Here is an 18,755-nt window from a genome sequence, read left to right as displayed (position 1 = left end):
TCCTAGTGTACCTGTCCAGAGGGCTGCGACCTGCTCACTTGGTGCAGCGAAAACCATATCCCAATTGGAGGGCTCACTGGAGAAAACCACCAAGTGAGTTAGACTCCGCACCTCTGGGTAGGTCTCGCCAAACCTGGGTTTGACCGCAATTGGGAGACTTAGTCCGTCACCCTGTCATTCCTCTACAAGTATCCACAACCCCTCGGTGCTTAACCTCATCAGAGGTAATCCCAGTGCCCGGTTGTGACAACTTACTGGCCCCTCAGACACGACACAATGTGACCGGCTCAGTGATTCTGGTCAGCCCAGACAGACAGCCTTTGGCTCCCAGCTTGGCCTGGACAGCATGACATTGATGGCTGTTCTGCAGCTGGCTCGTGGAACTCCAGGGAGTGTCAGCACGGCAAAAGGATGGCTCGGCGCCGGTAACTCTAGAGACTGTTAGCACAGTACACAGACTTCAACGATTGGTCGGTAAGGTAAAAAAGCATGCAGAACCTTGGGGGGGGTGGCCTCTCGGTCATTTGGTCTCTGGTCAGACAGTCTCGGACAGTTGGTCAGACACAGTCAGTCCAGAACATCGACAATGCTTCCACCTGTTTCAGACTCTGGGTCTCTTCTTCTGCCAGAGTCTGAGTAAATGATGCCCTTTCGGACTCCTTTCCAGGGGCGTATCTATAATGGGTGCAGGGGGTGCGGTGCACATGGGCCCTTGGGTTCAGGGGGGTAACACAAACCTGCACCCATATTTTTAATACTTATCTCTCCGCAGTCCCGCGTCGGCAGTAGCAGCACTGCACAAATTACCTGGAAAATTGCCGCCGTGGTCTTTTTCCCTGCGTTTTGCGCATGCGTAGCAGGGAAATCGGCAGGAAAATGGCTGCCGTGCCATCTCCCCCAGTGACCCGCGCATGCTCAGAGTCTATTGCTGCGCTCAGTGCGCTGCCGTCCGTCGGGGAGAGATAAGTCAGTCCCAGACAAGGACTGCACATGGGCCCCCTCCTCTCTTAATACGCCCCTGCCCCTTTCTTATTAGTAATGGAACAGAGGCCGATTCAGAGCCGGACGCTCTGACAGAGCGCTCGCTCTGAATCAGGGCTGTCCTTAATTTTAGAGCGGCCGCCTGGCCGCTCGTATAGCTGTGGATGACCACCCACAGCTATAGCGTGCGGCCAGGAAGATGGTCATGGTCAAGACCATCGCAACCATCGGGCTTGTGGTAGGGTCTCGTTGCCGCAAGCCCTGGCGTGCTTTCGGCTCTATCAGAGCCGAGAGCACTCCCACTGACATCACTTGTGATGTCAGTGGGGCCGGCCCCAGAGGGTAGGCGTTCCCACCAAAGGGGGCGTGCTGTCACTCACCATCGACAGCACGCCCCCTTTGTAGCGAGACCCATAGCGACGGCTTGCCCGTCGCTATCCAGGTCTCGCGCATGCGCAGTGGGCCAACATCGACCCGCTTGCGAGCACTCATCGCTCGCATGCGGGTTTGAATTAGGCCCAGAGAGAGCAGCCCACTATGACCTCACATCTTCAAAATTTGTATGGAGGGTCTAGCAAGAGGGATCAGATTGATTCCATTCAGGGAATTCATGGCGGAGGAGTAGAAGACATGCTTTCACCATTTCTGGATGACCTATATGCCGCCATTGCTAATCCAGCGGTTATACGCCCTTCCCTAATGATTAGTTCCCTAATTGTGGAGATTTAGCAGGCAAAATGTTATGTTTTTACTAAAGTGGTTGCTCCAAGACGCTCTGCACCCGCAAACCACTGTGCAGGGGCTGCTAATGGCCTTTGAGTTTAAATGACACTCCACACAAATTACACTCTGGGGTCATCTTGCCAAACAAAAATTCTTATCTGTTTCAGTTAAATTTTTTACATTTATGGTGCACATGAAAATGGACATCCAGAAGTGGCTCTGGCTGGGGAGAGTAAATATAGTCAAGACGAATATTCTGCCAAAGATTTCATACCTCTTCTAGAACCTGCTAATCTGGGTGTCCAGCTCCTTTTTCAGAGATCTACAGAGGGTGATTGGGGGCTTTGTCTGTATGGGTGCAGGGACCAAAACTTAAGTAGGAGAGTCTAGTCAGGAGTAAATGGAGTAGTGGCCTCCAGTTGCCCCACTTTTTTTAGTTAATATACATTCTCCCACTTGGTGTGAGAACATCTCATCTGCCGGAGTGTAGGAGTGAAAACTCCCCCCTCGGGCGAACCCTGACTGAGCACACCGTGCATTAGATGCATACTGCACGGTAAACCGTTCATCTAATTAAATATATATATATAAGTAGTGTTCACTCTAGCTCCGGCGGCAGGCAGGGTGCCGGAGCTAGAGAGGGAAACTTTGTGTGCACGGGCGAAAAGGGGGTGTGGCCATAAAAGGGGGCGTGTCTATAAGACACGTCCCCTTTTTCATCATACTTGGGGGCGTGCCCGGCACTTACGGATATGCTGGGCAGCCCCCAAGTGCTGCAAACAGGGAGAATAGATGCCAGGCGCCTGCGCCCGGCGTCTATTCTCCAGCGGTGACCAGGTCACCGCACATTTCTCCACCCGCGGGACACTGCGTCCCACGGGTGAAGACTGCACCCGCAGCCTGTGAGGGCAGGGTGCTTTTTGCCCTCCTTCCGGAGGGCAGGGTGCTTTTTGTCCTCCAGAAGGAGGGCAGGGTGCCGCACCCTGCTAAAACAGCCTAGCGGGAACGCTATATAAGGCAAGGGAAATTGCCCAGGCCCAGATTGGAGGAGCTACTACAAGTGAAATTAAACCACGTCTTATATTCACCACCACCTTTGATGCTCAAGCCACACAGAAATCACTCAAGAAATTTTGGCCCATAATTACTAGCGATAGGACGCTACCATTCCACAATATGCCACCACCGATGATGGCTTATAGGAGGGGACCAAATTTCAAACAGATGTTGATGAGACCACGCCTTTACCCAGGTCAACCTAATGAGGTTTCAGAAATCATGGTAAAAAGACCGGGTTGTGTCTCATGTGGTGGTTGTGTGACTTGCACATCGATGATGATTGGCCCTACCTTCCCGCACCCACATTCAGGACGGTTATTTCATATTAAGTATAGATTACATTGCGCTCTAGACCATTTGATATATATTTTAATATGTCCATGCCGTTTATATTATGTAGGCCTTACGGCTCGTAGATTTCGAGATCGAATGGCCAACCATAGGGCCTCCATTAGAGCAGCACACGCTACAGGCAAAAGTGATAAGCCAGTAGCGAGACATTTCTTTGAGAAATCTCACCAATTGGCAACACTTAGGTGTAAACTCATAGACTGGATTCCTCCAAAACAAGGGATTGACAGATTATTGTTGTTAAAAAAACGGGAAAGTTTCTGGATTCATGTATTGGACACAGTGACTCCTAGAGGTTTGAACGAGAATAATCCTCTAGGTATCTTTCTCTGAATAAATCCTAAAATGAGGGTTAGTGTACTATTTTGAAAGCCTTAGTAATTGACATTGTTTATGTATTAATGTTCCGATTACACTATTTGGGTCCACCAATGAATAAGTAATCCTCAAATAGGGGTATATATTTATTGTCAAGTTGATATGACCCACAAGGGTCTGATTATATGAATATTGTTTAGATGCATGTGTGTGTAACTTGTTAACATATATATATGCATGTACGTGAGTAAATATATGTGCATGTGTATTGGTTTTGATATTATTGTAATGTATGTAATTGTCTGTAATAATCCTATGTTTAGAATGGTATTTGTTAGTTTAAGCAGGCTCCGTAATTAATACTTTTATACATACACACTTCACCTTACAGAGAGTATATGGACTCTCCTTGGTATTTTTTACACGCTATCAGCTAGCGTTTGAGTCACCACATATTGTATTCTTAAGGCCACCGTACTTCTGCGTGTCAGGCTGACACGCGGAAGTGTTTCGCTTCCGGCCAGCGGGTTTAAATAGCCGCGGCGCGCCATACAGCTGATATGCTGCGGACGCCGGCGGCATGTGTGCCCTCTCTTCACTCCCTTTGGCCTGCAGTATTGCAGTAAGGTAAGCCCACATGGGTTATGCTATTAATCGCTATGTGCCAGTGTACGTTTAAAGGTGTGATCACCTTGCCTTGTCATTTTTTCAGATAGTGCTGTCTGTATATCAGCAATATCCAAACAGTGGGCCTTTGATGGTGGCTGGATGAGGCTTTAGGTAGATATCATTATTCATAGATATTATTATCCACACACTATTGGCTACAGTGACCTTTTTTGAGTATTATTTGAATTCAATGTTATCTACCCTTAGGAGTTCGGACACACTTTTTGAGCTCCATATCAATTGGGGTTAACTGACTAACCCGATGGAGGTATTCATTTATTTAACATTTATGATTGTGCTTTCATGGGCTCACTGCAATATTCTCACTGAGATCTGGTGGCTAACTATTTGAGTCAGGTGTCAGGTGTTTTCCTTACACATGGGTGTGTGTGTCTTTTTGAGTATTTAGGAGCCTGCTAGACAAGTCATTTTGTGTATTTTGTTATTTTTTCAGATTTCTGTAAAGTCTCATATTAATGTCTACCATTCGATGTGATGTTTATTATGTGAAAGTCTTGAAAAAGGTTCATCTGGGAACCGAAACGTCGACTACAACTAAACATTTGTGACCTATAAGGACTAAATTATCGAGAAATATTGTGAATACATTAAACTGCTTTATAGATTTTAAAGGAGAGTGCATCCTTCCTCATTGGATACAATTCTGAACTATATAGGGACCTAGTGTCCTTGGAAGCACCCCGACCGATATTTATTTATGAATGTGAGTGCAGGGTCTCTGTCATATATATATATATATATATATAATCTCGTACATTTTGGGGTGATTTGTATAAACAGTTTTGCATGAAATAGAAAAAAAAATAGAAAAAAAAACACCTGCAAAACATGTAGGTCAATTTCATTTTTAATCAAATAAAAGTATTAGGTTATACACAGATCTCATGTGCATCTCTTTTCCAAAGTAATTTTATTATTATAGATTTTTTTTTAATTCCCCTTCACATTTATAAAGAAAACAAGACAAAATGAGGTTACAAGAAGGCGATGACGACATCTACTCATAAAATCCCCATTTGTGTAAATGGCTGTATTGATAAATAGGTTTACTTACATTTTAGTCTAACCTGAAGATGTCATCACTGGCCATATTGAGGCCAAGCACAATAAGGGCTAGAACCCAAATTACAACTGCTGATGTACAGTAACCCATGACAACACGCAAGTCATTAGTTCTCCTTACTGCCAGGTAAAGTGTACATGTCGTCACGCACAGTGGAAGTAGCAATTTTGTGGGCGAAACCAATATTCAGGAGGACGCAGCCTATCAATTCACTAGAAACCAGAGACATTCAGGTTATTGAACAGTCTGATTACTGGTGTGCTGTATGCAGTGGCTAGGTACACACCTTAAAGTAGACCGGTCACCTATATACAATGAAGCAGCCATTTTGTGGGTTGAACCATGTGCGTTTAGCATAGAAATTCACTAGGAAGCAGTACCTCATGAACATAACTCAGGAAATGCCTCAGACACCTCATCGGATTTAGGTTCAACCTCCAGAATTCCCGAAATGGATGCCTCCACAATGTGAAGGTGACAGGTCCATTGTTATAAAGTTAATTGGTGGTTGGTACGAATTATGTGAATAAAACATCATAATTAGGAATGCAAGGTGACTTCTAACCAAGTTAATTACCACTGTTGTTTATTTAGCAAACATCGGAGATGGGATAAGGACAAATGCACAGGAAGTCACGTAATGAGTGCTATTAGATCATAGGTTCTCAAACGCTTTCATGTTTTTCAGGTCTCCTCACAGACACGCAAGTGAAATAATTGGCTCCACCTGTGGATCTCTTAAAATGTGTCAGGGATAAATGAATACACCTGTGCACCTGCTGGGTGACCAGGAAAACATGAACGGATTGTGGTCCTGAAGACCAAGTTTGAGAACCACTGTATTATTTAATATTCCTATACACAGATAGATTCAATGTAGCACTAGTGCAAGGTGCTCCCAGGAGTACATTAGGAATATGCAACAAGGAAGTAAAACAAAACTGTACTCCATAATTGGGGAACGCTTTCAACAATTAAATGAATTATAACCTTTTTTAGGCAAAGTTTAAAAAAAAAAATGGAACACTTACTATTAAACGCACATGAACAAAAAAACAAATATAAAAAGATACACAATTGTGTCTGTAGGATGTACACAATAACGCAAAATAATTAGGTGTTAAGAGTTGCTCAGAGAAGCATCACAAGGGGGCTTCCTATAGTCTTAACAATAGGATGCTAATTCTAATTACTAAAATAATGAGAAAAAAAAATTACAAAAATAAAAAAAATTAAAAGAAATGATAGTTAGAAAAATAAGAGGAAATTCACCTCTCTCAAAAACTTTATATTATTAGTGCAAGGCAAAATATAGGTGAAATGAATGTGATAAAAAAAAGGCACCAGGAACCCATGACCCTTCTATAAATATAACAGTAATTGTATGTAAATAACTGAGGATTCCCTCAGTGCTAATAAAGGGAAGATAGGAGTTCTACAATTAGATTCCAATGTCAAAGTAACTTCAATGAAGGTAGGGGAAATTAGTAGAGTCTGTGCACTGATCTAGAGGAGGATCTGCTTTCCCCAGTTTGTTGAATGCATTAAATTTGAGATGAGAGTCCTTAGCTAGTGGCACAGTAAAATCAGAAAAAAGCGGCTTGTTGCGGTCAGCGCTATCCCACTAGTATACCCCCTGATGCAAAAGCAGTGCAGGGTATTGTCAAAGGGGAGCAGCTGATGAGAAAACAGCAGACATATAAGGAAAAAGTACATGACAGAAGTCTTCCCAAGTACTTTTTCCTACGGTCATGTTTTTTTTCCTTGTTGCACTGTTGTCTATGGACAGGTCTACATTTCAATAATCTGGCTTCTACAATGATAAATAGCGGCATCATTTTACCCAGTTCTAAACTGCTGATGTAGTGATGGATATTTTCACCCAAAAGGTGACATTCCTGGAATTTAGTATCCTGTGGTACTGCCAAGCAGTGCCAGAGGCACGGAACATGCTGTGGACTTGTTATATAGCCTGAAAATGTGACACCAGGTATATAACCTTTTGGAATTTATCCTATAATACATCCCCAGTTCAGCATCAAGGCCGTCTTTAATTTTTGATGAACCTGGAATTAAATACAATTTTACTTACTGGCGGTTCATGGAGTAGAGTAAAAAAAAAAACCCTTCTATAAGTTTGCTTTTTAGGTCACAATTTTTTTTTTACAAAAGCAACATTTTTAATTTTCACTGGAATTTTAAGCAGAGAAAGTCGAGTCCATTTTTTCTCATTAGAATGATGTATTGATTGGATTTATATTTTCCATTAAATTATGTATTTGATTTGAATTCAATTACGGAAATCTACTTTGGCACACTTGTTGTTGGAAAGTTGACTAACAAAAAAACAACAACCCATAAATAAATAAATTAGGGGCATAAAATCAGCTGTAAACGTCCATCATTTCCTTGCCCCCATAATGTTTGTTTTGCTATTTCGCTGTAATTTGTGTGGACAGTATGGAGGGTCCATTGATCCCCACTTTGTATTATTTGTGGCTCTATTTCACTTAATGTATTTATGATTCTGTAAGGACACCAGTGAATTGATCGGCAGGTAGGCTTAATATTGGTTTATGCCGTAAATGTAGATCAGTGTAGCTCAGCTGGTGAATAATAATGTTTTTAATTTAAGAAACATTTGAAATGAATGAAAACAAAAAAGCACCAGTGAGCAAGTGCATGTTATCGGATTTGTTGGAACTATTGCGGACATTTAAGAAAATTGGTGCACAGAAAGCGGCAAAAAACGTGTTGCAACTCCTAGCAACTAGTCAGTTTAGAAATGAAAACAAAACAGATATGTTGCTAGGGCTCCCAACATCTTTTATCCCGTTACCTGTGCGCCAGTTTTCAAATAGGAGCCACATTAAAATTATGAAATAAAAATATTTATTTTTATTAAAATAAACAAAACTTAGAGAGTTCTCTGCTCCGTTGCTGCTAAGGTGTATTAAAAATAACACTTAAACCATTGGTTAAAACTTTCAGAACGTACCGTCACAAACTTTTGAAACACTGAGCGAGGTCTTTAGAAACTAGCAGACAAAATGTAAAAGAAAAATAATAAATGTATATGAAAAAAAAAAAAAGTAATACACTGAATTAGAAATATAGTTTGAAAAATCATAAAAAATAATTATTTTTGCTTACATATTCGTTTACACTTAAACACACAAGGCAAAAAAATGAATCATGGACTAATGTGCATTAGTTCACTGTACTGAGATTGAGAGAGAAAATAAAAAAGGACAACAAAAACACTAAACTTTCTAACAGGTACAAGCAGTTACGGGACGGGAAGCAGTCAGGCAGATGGCAAGCGCTAAGAAGGGGTTGGGCTTGACAAAGATGACAGATGAGTAGAATGTTTCTTTTTGTAGGATGCCCAGCGGCAAACTGGGCAGCAGTGTCTTCCTCCCACCAACCACATCACAATGCAGTTTTGGTGGAACACGTGACCACATGGCAGACCCATGAGCAGAGAGCCATTTTCAAAATTCTCTAGACACACAACACATTCTGAACAGTGCAACATGTTCTCAGGCCACGTGGACCAGTTCGGTTCCAAGCTGTCCATCGTGCAAGAGGAACCGTATGACCCGTCTTCTCTTCTGTATGGGCCACCTTGGCTTTGAGCGTCAACACAAGAGCAAGTCTGGGCAGTGCATTCGGACGAAGGCTGGACTGTGCAACAACTGGTATGGACCCCTTCCGGTGGGCGACTACTACAGGTTGAACCATCGCGTTGCTCTGTTTCGGAGTCACTGTCACTTTCTAGAGAGTTTTCCGAGAGGTCTTCTTCTGCATGATGGCTATGACGCTGGAAATGCCAGGTTGGTAGATTTTTTATGTAGTCCGGAGGGATGAGAGGATGCAGCCATAAATCAGGAAAGGCTAAACGCTCGAGGAAGAGCTCTTGGTCTTCATCCCAGTCCGAGTTGTTGGGAAATTGGTGAAAAGAAGCAATTGGGTGGAACAGGTAGCTGGTGTACCAATCCCAGAGGCTGGACAGCCACTCCAGGTTATTGGCGTTCATTTCATCTGCGTTGTTACGCCGTCTCTTCTTTTCAAAGTAATCGATGAGCAAGCCATGGCCGAGATAAGTGCCTAGAAAAAGGGCAGGATGAGATGAGTAGAACATCCAGTCCGCTCTCACCCATGAGGCCAAAGTGGTGGTATTCGAGTAACGGAGAAGCTTCAGGCTGTACTCATAAAAGCTGTCAAGGTAAGGTAGCTGTAGAAAGCCCAAAACTGGTAACCAGGAAATAATCAGCAAGGAATTGTATGTCCCTAAAGTGCTAATTAGAACCACAAATCGTTTTATGGTGGCTCCTTGAGTGATAAACAGGTCCATCCAGGCCATGAGATTGACCAAAACGAGGCTGAGCACAAACAAGTCGTTAACTTCTGGCTGCAAAGTGCGCAGGAAGGAGTCCATGGCACGAAGGGAGACGTACTCTCCGGTATTATTTCCGTACTTGTAGATTCCCTCTGGAGTTTGCAAAACGTAGGACGGCGTTCTGGATATGCCGATTTCTACCATGTAACTTGTATTGTCCCAGTTCCCGACATTGACGAAGATGAATTCCACTCTCCCGGTAAACTTTACACTCAGCGCGGAGAAGAAAGCTGGAGGCTGGTCAAGGTTTGCAAACAGGTACAGCTTGACCTTGTACTGGTCGCTTTTGTTCCACTCCTGCTTCAGGTGCTCTGAGTTGTAAATAGTCTTGATCCGCGATGCAGCGTGAGCGGTGATCCACTTGAAAATATGCTCAGTCTCAATTTTACGTCCGCTGTACTCTTTAAGCATGACTTTTCCCTTTGACGTGCTGGTCTGAGGCACTGACATAATGAGCGTCGATCTCACCCATCCTCTTTTCCTACAGTATCTGGAGGAAAAGAAAATTACAAAAAAAATAAAAAAAGAAGGGATTTAGGTCTATGAGGACTCAGATATATTTAAATAAAAAAAAAAAAAAACATAACTTGACATTAAAACTTCAACATTACTTTCAATGGGGGCGATTCAATTGTTTTGTGGACAGTGATAATTAACGGGCACCCAGTGTTGCAAATCAATTGTTCTGTCGGGAATGTTTTCAGTTCAGTTTCAAGGCAACAGTATGTATTAATGTAAACATATAAAATTTGCTTTAAGGGCTTAACCTGGGGTTCCAGTGGGATCTAAGCGACTGCTGGACCATATCATGTTGACAACACAGGACACTATGCTAATGGCAGTGTAGTACCAGAGTTGTCCAGCAGTGGTTTGCCACACCATTGCAGTATCAGAGGAGCTCCTAATAGTGCCAGATAGTCTATCAACAATCAGGAGAGCACATTGTCGCCGGACTATCTCAGAAGGCACCGCCACACACTGGAGATCAGAGACCTCTGGCAGCAAGAAGAAGACCTAGATTCCCGCATCTGGTGCCAGATTCATGGCTTAGACTTCAGCTTAGAAGACCAGACCCGGACTCAACTCTTGGAGAGCTGGTTGAGGTGAGAAACATTAAAGGATGAAATCTCCCACAACGTGCCAGGGCAAAGATGGGTCAGCCCTCCCCCGGCTCTGGCAGCACATGGTGAATTGGATAAACACAGTCCCTTCCACACCAAACAACGCTACAGTTAAATGAATGGTCCCAAATGAGCCATATGATATGTAAGCGCATCTGTCTGGACTGGCTGAAGGGATTGGGGGCTGGATTACCCCCTGCCAGAATGTTATGTGAAGAAAGAAAACCTATGGAACTAAAAAACACCTGCTACTCAATGAGCCCCACTGCTAAATGACACTGGACTGAATTGACTGTTCGGCCAATCACAATCAGTCCGTGCAAGAAAATAAACTGATTGGCTTAGCAGTGAAGGCTTGTCCAGCTCTTTTCACTTCATTGCCATTTGTACTTAAACCCAGTGGGTTTTTGTCTATTTAGGATAGTGTGGAAGTACATGTTCTAAAGGCACAATAGTATTCAAATGCTTCCAGGGCTTGCTGTAACATGTAGTGCCAAACTTGCTGGGACAACTGGAGTGCCAGACTTACCAACCTAGTGGTCTCCATTGCTTACTATGACCCTAGTACCCACCTACCATGTGGTATCAGGAAAAACTATTTATATTCAGCTTGGGGCTGCTTGGAGGGGACCAGCTTGCTTGTTTTGGGTTTGGTACGGGATCCTGGCGGCCAGGATGCTGGCGGTCACAATTACCAACAGCGGCATCCCGACAGGCAGAATCCTGACCCAATTAGGCAAGTACCCTAATCCCCCCCCCCCAACCCTAGTACTAATAGTGAGGATGCCAGTGGTCAGGATTTCGGCTCCGGTATTCTGAGTGTAGCCATCTTGACCACCAGGAAGCCAACTACATCCCCTTGTTTTTGCTTTCCCATGAGCACTTAGGGGTAAATTAACTAAAGTGAGAGTTTTTAGAAGTGAGTTTTAGAAGAGATGTTGTCCATAGCAACCAATCAGATTCTACTTAACATTTAACTAGCACCTTCTAGAAGATAATAGCTAGAATCTGATTGGTTGCTATGGGCAACATCTCTTCTAAAACTCACGTCTAAAAACTCTCACTTTAGTAAATTTAGCCCTTAGAGTTTCTAACCCCCGGCTGGGACTGGTTTTCCCTAGTGGCACCAAGCAGAGGATGGTGACTGGTCCATCTCTGCTCCAGCCGCTTCTATACGCTGGATTTTACCGGGCATGCGTTTTTATGCTAGGTCTTCTACCTGCGTCATTGCATTCAACTTTAGAACAGGCATCAAATGTTTACATGAGATCAGTCACAGGAACTTCTGCCTACACTGCCAAGTAATGTAATGAATGCCTGAGGCTCCAGGGAGGGTGGGGCACAACGTTATAGCTTATTATTATTAGGGATGTGCAGGCTCGGTTCTACTCGGTTCCGTTCGGTTCTTTTTACCGAATCTTATTGGCTATCCAAAACTCGTGACAGCTGAAACCCAATAAGATCCGGTAAAAAGAACCGAACGGAACCGAGTAGAACCGAGCCTGCACATCCCTAATTATTATTAATAATGGGATGTTTTGATAATAACTGTACACTGCAATTAGTACATCCTGAATAAAAGCCTAGTAATGTTAGAGTTTTCATCCCTGAATAACAGGTTCAATTAAATAATCCATAAAATGTATCCCCCTCCTTCTCCCATTTATATGGATACCTAATGTGTGTCATGTTTTTTTCTATTCTGTTATCTATTAGTGTATACCCCGAGTATATCACAATACACCTTGAAGGACACTACAAAATAGATTTAAATTTTTAGGGGTCAAATCGAGGAGGAGCGAGTTGGGTCTAGGGAACAGATTTCATGGCGAAATCGCACAGCGAATTGCATTTGAAATTCAATTGGAAACTCACATTATTCTCCCCCCTGAGCAGGGGAAAAGGTACGGAAAATCTTTATTTTAAAGACCCTCTAGTACACCTCTCAATGAACGACCTAGCACTTGGAGGGGTTTACATAGCATAATTTGGCCAATAAGGACATGTTAGTTTTCAGGTGCATTTCTTTAAAATGCTCATTAATGGTAAAATGTTGTACAGATGTGTCCTAACTTGTCTTTGCTGCAGTCGCGCCTAACAGTCGGCACAGATATACAAGTGTTGCATATCAAATGAATCAGCACAGTTCCCTGCTGCGTCCTAGACACATTACAACACATTTTCGCCCCCCCCCCCCCAAAAAAAACCCAATGCAAGCAAAGTTGCACGGGACCTGGTGGCTCACTCACGCCAGGTGTATTGCACTGCATGGCATATCGAGGCTAGATGAGCAAGAACATAACTGTAGGACAAGTCTGTAGAGGTGTAAATGATGTGGGACAGGGACGAGGAGGTGTAAATGATGTGGGACAGGTATGTGGAGGTGTAAATGATGTGGGACAGGTAGGTGGGGGTGTAAATGATGTAGGACAGGTAGGTGGGGGTGTAAATGATGTGGGACAGGTAGGTGGGGGTGTAAATGATGTGGGACAGGTAGGTGGGGGTGTAAATGATGTGGGACAGGTATGTGGAGGTGTAAATGATGTAGGACAGGTATGTGGAGGTGTAAATTATGTAGGACAGGTAGGTGGGGGTGTAAATGATGTAGGACAGGTAGGTGGAGGTGTAAATGATGTAGGACAGGTAGGTGGGGGTGTAAATGATGTGGGACAGGTATGTGGAAGTGTAAATGATGTGGGACAGGTATGTGGAAGTGTAAATGATGTAGGACAGGTATGTGGAGGTGTTGCATTGATGGCAGAGGTGTTTAAGAACTTGCAGATGGAAGCCAAGTGTTTTTTTTCCAATTACCGTTAAAATGTAGCCGACTTCACTATGAGTCACCATTTCTAATGGATTGTAGCATTTTGCGGGTGCGTGCAGTGACGCAATGTATGGGAGTTTCAGGATGAGAGTTTGCTTTTGCAGACTTACATGTAATTGAATTGACCCCGTAAAGCAGTTGTTTGTCCTAGCTGCAGCCGATGTCCCAGGCTAGCACCATCACATAAGGTGTGACACAGCTATACACCGTGAAAACACATAGCAGAGGAAACACGCCCCGGTATAAACACACAGCAGGTGGGCGTTAACAGATTGAGCAGAATTTGCATATGTAAAAACAATTAAATAGGCGGCAAGTCATGAGGTCATAATTAGTTTGTACTTCTAATTACATCATTTAATGCCAGAGGTAGCCAGCGTTGTTTAGTACAATGGACGCCCCTCACCTGGGATCGCTCGAGCAGTTGAAGGTTCCCGTACGGATGCCAAATTTTGTGACTTTTTTCACCATCTTCTCCCAGTGGACTCTGCTCACAAGAGGGCTCCGGTCATTTGCAATCACCTGTATTGAGGGAGGTGAACATGAAGAACCCGAAACAAACATACAAACAAAATAAAAAGCTATATGTAAAACACCAGCGTGTGCGGGAGAAAACTTCAGCTCCCAGTGCCAAATCCCGCTTTACATGGCGCATGCCGGGGATGTACTAGGATGGCATTATATGGGCACGTGGATTTTTCCCATATAAGGAATCTCGCCTCAAACATAGGGTATGACAATGAATATTTTCCTAGCACTGACATCGTTATTCGACATCTTAAAGTAGCAGCTTTCTTGATAATGACTACATAAGGAGATGCTCAGTGATACTGATGGTGTATAGGAGATTGCCTCCATAATACCCTATATAGAAGTGCTCCTCACAGTGACCGCATAAGGAGACACTCAGTCACATGATGGTATGTATGATACTGAGCTCCTCATTACTCCGTATACCAGTGCTCCTCACAGTGACCGCATAAGGAGACACTCAGTCACCATGATGGTATGTATGATACTGAGCTCCTCATTACCCCGTATACCAGTGCTCCTCACAGTGACCACATAAGGAGACACTCAGTCACCATGATGGGGTGTATGATACTGAGCTCCTCATTATCCCGTATACCAGTGCTCCTCACAGTGACCACATAAGGAGACACTCAGTCACCATGATGGTATGTATGATACTGAGCTCCTCATTACCCCGTATACCAGTGCTCCTCACAGTGACCACATAAGGAGACACTCAGTCACCATGATGGTATGTATGATACTGAGCTCCTCATTACCCTGTATATCAGTGCTCCTCACAGTGACTGTAGGGAGGGAGTGACTATGTATGAGAGTTAAGCACCAGCACATGGAAACAGCATCTTTTTTATTAATTTTGTATATATTTTTTTAATCCAGTACTCTATGGATACCAGGATCCCAAATATATATGTTACATCCATAACAGTGTTCTGTGTCTGCTTAGTATACTCACGGGCTGGGTGTCTATGGGTTTTGCAGCACGCTCAGTGATATGTATACACTATATCCAAGGGAAGCCTGCATAAATGTAGTTATAAAGGCACTACACATGGGGATGCCGGCGCTTGGGTACCCCGCAGTCAGAATCCTGACGCTGGCATCCCGACAGAGTTAGGATACCGACACCTGTCGATCGGTACCTTAACCTTCCCCCTCTCACTAACTCTCCCCGATGCCTAAACCTACCTCTCCCCCTTAGTGCCTAACCCTAACCTCCCCCTCCCTAAACCTAACCCTCTCCCCTTAGTGCCTAACCCTAACCTCCACCTCGCCCTTCCCCCTTAGTGCCTAACCCTAACCTCCCCCTTAGTGCCTAACCCTAACCTCCCCCTTCCCCCTTAGTGCCTAACCCTAACCTCCCCCTTCCCCCTTAGTGCCTAACCCTAACCTCCCCCTCCCTAAACCTAACCCTCCCCCCTTAGTGCCTAAACCTAACCTCCCCCTTCCCGCACCCTAAACCAACCCTCCCCCCTTAGTGCCTAACCCTAACCTCTATTGTATGGAATGCTTACATCTAACTGTGTAGTCATGAAACAGTGTATTGTAGGTGTTTATATTGTGCAGGCGTGTTACCCTTTTACCTAGCAGCAAACCTGAGCTCTGTAACAGAAGCCAGCACTGGGCAGATTCTGCAGCCACTGTACAATGTAGTCAGACAGGTTCTAGATGAACAATTGTAATCATTTCTGTACTGTTGCCAAGACGTAATGAGGTTTAGAAGGCGACGCTTCCAACTATTAACCCCAGCTGTGTTTGCAGAGTTCATACAGAGCAGGTACAGCCGGGAGCATAGACTGCTGCCTACAGCCAACCTGCCCAGGGCGTTGACTGCCGCATCCAGGACTCTGTCAGGAGCCTTCTGAGTGAATATTAGTAAGGGGCATTTAAAACCGGGTCAGAGAAGCAGACAGGGACAGAATCACCTGTTACCAATTAGATAATCTAAATGTTCAAAGCATCACAGAGTATTTCAGGTGATGTGTATGAAAATTGCGAGCCAAGTGTATGATTGTGTTAGTAAGGACAAGGTGGCATGCAACAAGGGCAGTTACATGATGTAAGAAGGGCAATGAAGGCAGCAGGGAGCTAGCGGCTGAGAGTCATATAGTGGAAGGAGCAGGGTCCCCAGCAGCACAGAGTATATAAGAGTATATCAGGAGATGAGTGATGTGCTAGTAAGGGCAAGGTCGCATGTAATAAAGGGCAGTGACATGATGTGAGAAGGGGAATGGTGGCGGCAGGATGCCATAGACTAAGAGTTATATAGTGGAAAGAGCAGGATCTACAGCAGCACAGAGTATATCAGAGAGGAGTGATGCGTGAGTGAGGACAGGGCTGCATGTGACAGGGGCAGTGACAAGATGTGAGGAGGAGATGGAGGTATCAGGAAACCATAGACTGGGAGTTATATAGTGGAAGGAGCAGGGTCCCCCAGCAGCACAGAGTATTTCAGGCAATAAGTGATGTGTTAGTGAGGGCAGAGCTACATGTGACAGGGGCAGTGACATGATTTGAGGAGGGGAATGGAGGCAGCAGGAAGCCCGAGTTATATAGTGGAAGGAGCAGGGTCCCCCAGCAGCACAGAGTACATCAGGAGTGATGTCATAGTGAGAACAGGGCTGCATATAACAGGGGCAATTATATGATGTGAGGAGGGGATAGAGGCCAGGGTCCCCTAAAGAGCGGCAATAGTAGATTCCTGTCAAACCAATGTGGGTGGATTGTGGTATCAAGGGCACCCCTGTAGGAAACAAATACAGCCAAGTCGATTCAAAGAGGCTTCTCTACGTAATAACATTACAGTGCCTGTCTTAAGGCCCCCATACATCTACCGGCAATTTCCCCCATTTTCGCCGGACGGAAATGCCGATCGGCGCCCATCAATGTTTGCCAATCCGTCTAGGAAACTGTGAAATACTTCATGTTAAAAATTCCCCGATTCACTAATTCCAATTTTATTTTGGTCGGGATTTGGCAAATCAATGAAATCCAACATGTTGGATTTAACCAATGCCCCAACCCTGGTGTCTGGGGATCTGTGAATTGCCCCAATTGCTGATGTGTGGGGGCCTTTACTCTACAAAAATAAGTTGTACATGTTTGAACAATTAGTAAATCACGATTAATGGTAACAATTACAGATTTCTGCAGGCTCAGAGAATACTGGAGGCCATATGCTGTATTCCCTACATTCAGGTGGCTGTAATAGTAAGGTCCACTTACAGAACTCCAACCACTTACACACTGCAGAGGCGGCCATTTTGTCAGCTGCCTCCTCAGTCAGCAGGATCACAGCAAACTAATGACATCAGTGGCTCCTAAAGAATTCACAGACTGGAAAGTCATCAATGTTGGTTCAGCTCTCAATATGTCCGTCTACAGTTTGTCTAAGCTAAGACCCATAACACCACAGTGGACGCTCATCCAGACTCACGTGTCAGACGTAGCTGTGCCATTTTTATTTTTTACTTCACATGCGTCTAGGTCGCACTGCGCAAGTGTCACAATTGTGGTCGGACAGAGTCACAGTTGAGATTTCAGACGCCTGCACGGAGAAGCACATTGAAAATATATTGGGCGTTCCGGGGGCGGTGCCTGGGAAGTGACGTACAGAGGTGGTCTGTCTTATGGGAGTGTCACTGAAGTGTTTGCGTACACAGGCGCTTTAAAAATCGCTTACACAGGAGGCCATTCCACCGACGGAGAAACTGCGCCTGCCATAGAGCTGGCGCGAGTTTCGATGGTGCGACGGATGGCGGTGTCTAACGATGCACCAAGCGGTATTTCAGCATCTACGGATGCAGACAGTGGGCGTCTCAGCCCTTGCACATTTGGACGCACAGCTGAGCACCAGGGCAGGGCTTTGTAGCGGTATCTGCATAAAGTCGTATAGGTCTAAAAGGGGCAAAAGTCGCAGACACGGGCAGAGGCTCAGACTCAGAAACAGGCCCATTATCTATAGCTGGTGTTACTGGATGGGTTTCACCACTGGAAGGAAGGATATAGGTCAGTAATACAATACACAAAGCAAGATACCTGCACCAGCCAGATGCCATCTTTTGTGTCCTCCACAAGCTCATAAAAGTGCATTTCTCCGCTGAAATTAGTGCTGGATCCGGATTCCAAGGCCTCCTCTTCTTTTGTGGCAGAGTACAGCTCTCCTTCCATCAGGTCCCCTGTCAATCACAGTCAGAAAGTAACAAGAGCAATAACCACAATTATAACTACATGCCGAGTCCTGTCCCCACACTCACTACGCCGAGTCCTGTCCCCACACTCACTAACACACTACAGATCCCACACGCCGAGTCCTGTCTCCACACTCACTAACACACTACAGATCCCACACGCCGAGTCCTGTCCCCACACTCACTAACACACTACAGATCCCACACGCCGAGTCCTGTCCCCACACTCACTAACACACTACAGATCCCACATGCCGAGTCCTGTCTCCACACTCACTAACACACTACAGATCCCACACGCCGAGTCCTGTCTCCACACTCACTAACACACTACAGATCCCACACGCCGAGTCCTGTCTCCACACTCACTAACACACTACAGATCCCACACGCCGAGTCCTGTCTCCACTCACTAACACACTACAGATCCCACACGCCGAGTCCTGTCTCCACACTCACTAACACACTACAGATCCCACACGCCGAGTCCTGTCTCCAC

General features: G+C 44.7%; 1 protein-coding gene across 2 annotated transcripts in view; it reads right to left on the bottom strand.

Annotated features, from left to right (window-relative positions):
- The window catches only part of LOC148480526 (charged multivesicular body protein 3), an 82,213-nt gene that overhangs the window by 55,763 nt on the left and 7,695 nt on the right, over window positions 1–18,755 (bottom strand). The window contains exons 2-4 of one of the 2 annotated variants that reach the window (XM_088454269.1): window positions 18,105–18,244; window positions 13,939–14,054; window positions 4,952–10,077 (exon numbers count right to left, since the gene is read on the bottom strand). In XM_088454269.1, coding sequence (XP_088310395.1) covers window positions 8,511–10,077; window positions 13,939–14,054; window positions 18,105–18,244 — 1,823 coding nt within the window. In that variant the 3' untranslated portion in view covers window positions 4,952–8,510. Of the gene's footprint in view, window positions 1–4,951; window positions 10,078–13,938; window positions 14,055–18,104; window positions 18,245–18,755 lie in introns of those variants that run through there. The other variant, XM_088454271.1, reaches the window with a different exon arrangement.

The sequence above is a fragment of the Taudactylus pleione genome, unplaced genomic scaffold, assembly GCF_031769625.1.
Source record: "Taudactylus pleione unplaced genomic scaffold, aTauple2 ptg000611l, whole genome shotgun sequence".
Lineage (NCBI taxonomy): Eukaryota > Metazoa > Chordata > Amphibia > Anura > Myobatrachidae > Taudactylus > Taudactylus pleione.
Note: the sequence above shows the minus strand (reverse complement) of the source record. Positions and strands in the feature narration are given on the sequence as shown.